We start from the raw sequence: 2,429 nt of genomic DNA on the forward strand, positions 1-2,429 counted from the left end.
TAGGAGGCCCCATGGAACGGTGGTGACACCAAGTTGTCTGGGAGTCTTTATTTGCTGGAGGGTAGGAGGGCTCTGCACAGGGCCCTGGACAGGCTGGATATAGGGACCAAAGCCAACAAGGTGAGGTTTAACAAATCCCACTGCTGGGTCCTGCACTTTGGCCACAACAACCCCTGCAGCACTACAGGCTGGGAACAGAGTGGCTGGACAGCAGCCAGGCAGAAAGGGACATGCAGGGACTGATGGACAGCAGGGACATGAGGCAGCAGTGTGCCCAGGTGCCCAAGAAGGCCAATGGCTCCTGGCCTGGATCAGGAATGGTGTGGCCAGCAGGAGCAGGGCAGTGATTCTTCCCCTGTGCTCAGCACTGCTTGGGCAGCACCTTGAGTGCTGTGTCCAGTTCTGGGCCCTGCAATGTTGGAAGGTCATGGAGGGGTTGGAGCGTGTCCAGAGAAGGGCAAGAAGGCAGGTGAGGTGTCAGGAAAACAAGTCCTGTGAGGAGTGGCTGAGGGAGCTGGGATTGTTTATCCTGGAGAAGAGGAGGCTCAGGGGAGACTAGAAAACCATGCTAGGAGATCCTTTAAAGCCATCAAGGGCACAGGCCCTAATTGACAGAGTCTGTGGCCCAGGAATGTGAAGAGAAACAAAATGAGAAATAGCATAAATCATGACCTTTACTTGTGGAATATATTACAAATGTAAAACAAAGGAACCTCCAAAATAAACCAACAACTATAAAAGATGATTTTTTATTACAAGTGATTCGCAGAAATTAGCCAGCAGTTTAATGTTCCTGAAAACATCCAGTCATCAGTCTCCACACTGCAGCCTTGAGCTCCTGGTTCCTCAGGCTGTAGATGAGGGGGTTCAGGGCTGGAGGCACCACTGAGTACAGAACTGACAGGGCCAGATCCATTGATGGGGAGGAGAAGGAGGGGGGCTTCAGGTAGGCAAATATGCTAGTGCTGAGGAACAGGGAGAGCACAGCCAGGTGAGGGAGGCAGGTGGAAAAGGCTTTGTGCCGTCCCTGCTCAGAGGGGATCCTCAGCACAGCCCTGAAGATCTGCACATAGGAGAAAACAATGAATACAAAACAACCAAATACCAAACAAACACTAGCAACAAGTAGCCACTGCTCACTGAGGTTGGAGTTTGAGCAGGACAGTTTGAGGATCTGTGGGATTTCACAGAAGAACTGGCCCAGGGCATTGCCATGGCACAGGGGCAGGGAAAATGTACTGGTCGTGTGTATGAGAGCATTGAGAAAGGCACTGGCCCAGGCAGCTGCTGCCATGTGGGCACAAGCTCTGCTGCCCAGGAGGGTCCCGTAGTGCAGGGGTTTGCAGATGGACACGTAGCGGTCATAGCACATCACTGTGAGAAGTGAAAATTCTGCTGAGATGAAAAACAGAAAGAAAAATAGCTGTGCAGCACATCCTGTGTAGGGGATGGTGGTGGTGTCCCAGAGGGAATTGTGCATGGCTTTGGGGACAGTGGTGCAGATGGAGCCCAGGTCGCTGAGGGCCAGGTTGAGCAGGAAGAAGAACATGGGCGTGTGCAGGTGGTGGCCGCAGGCTACGGCGCTGATGATGAGGCCGTTGGCCAGGAGGGCAGCCAGGGAGATGCCCAGCAAGAGGCAGAAGTGCAGGAGCTGCAGCTGCCGCGTGTCTGCCAATGCCAGCAGGAGGAAGTGGCTGATGTAGCTGCTGTTTGTCATTTATGCTGTCTTGGCACGGGGATCTGTAAAAAAAAGTAATCATGGAATAGTTGGGTTAGGAGGGGACTTTAAATATCCCAGCACAGCCTGGAGGCACTTTCCCCCCACTGCCTGCCCAGGGCTCTGCTGCCTGGAGCTGTCCCTGCCAGCAGCTCCAGCCCTGTGCTCAGGGCTGGGCCGTGCCAGTGCTGCCAGAGCCCAGCCCAGCCCTGGGGGCTCAGCTCTGCCCTGCAGACCCCTCCCAGCTCTGGCACTGCCCAGGGGCAGCTCTGGCTCTGCAGGCTCTGATGGCAGTGTCAGAGCAACCCTGAGGAGGCTGGAAAAGCAACACTGATGCTGCCTCTAAGGGGCCCTGTGCTGATTTTTTCTCTGCCTGGATAATTATCATCTGAGAAAAAATGCTTTTATTTTTCTCAGTTGAACTGAGAGATGAATATCTACGTGCAATTTCCCATCCAGGCAACCCAGAACAGTAGATTAAAAAAGAAGGATTTTCCCTTTTATGCAGCGCCTCCCTTGCTCTGCTTCCTATATAACCTCATTCGAAATGTTCTAGAGTTAAATGCCATGCTGAGAACAATCTTGAACAATGCAGCATCCTCACCACACAAGGAGAACACTTCCAACCCTTACTAGCTGTCTCATGCCACCCAGATCTTGTCCCCTAGTGCTGGGAGCAGAGTAGTGCCCCAGCCCTGCTGGGCTGCCACAA

General features: G+C 53.2%; 1 protein-coding gene across 1 annotated transcript; it reads right to left on the bottom strand.

Annotated features, from left to right (window-relative positions):
* Nucleotides 1–784: 784 nt before the first annotated feature.
* Nucleotides 785–1,717, bottom strand: LOC120507891 (olfactory receptor 14C36-like). Its single transcript, XM_039721042.1, has one exon. It carries the CDS (start codon nt 1,715–1,717, stop codon nt 785–787), a length of 933 nt encoding a protein of 310 aa, XP_039576976.1.
* Between the last annotated feature and the right edge of the window lie 712 nt (nt 1,718–2,429).

This window comes from Passer montanus, unplaced genomic scaffold (assembly GCF_014805655.1).
Source record: "Passer montanus isolate IOZ18808 unplaced genomic scaffold, ASM1480565v1 scaffold443, whole genome shotgun sequence".
NCBI classification, from domain to species: Eukaryota; Metazoa; Chordata; class Aves; order Passeriformes; family Passeridae; genus Passer; species Passer montanus.

Excerpts from the sequence above, each read along its gene's own strand:
- LOC120507891 (XM_039721042.1), bottom strand. The coding sequence starts at position 1,717 with ATGACAAACAGCAGCTACATCAGCCACTTCCTCCTGCTGGCATTGGCA.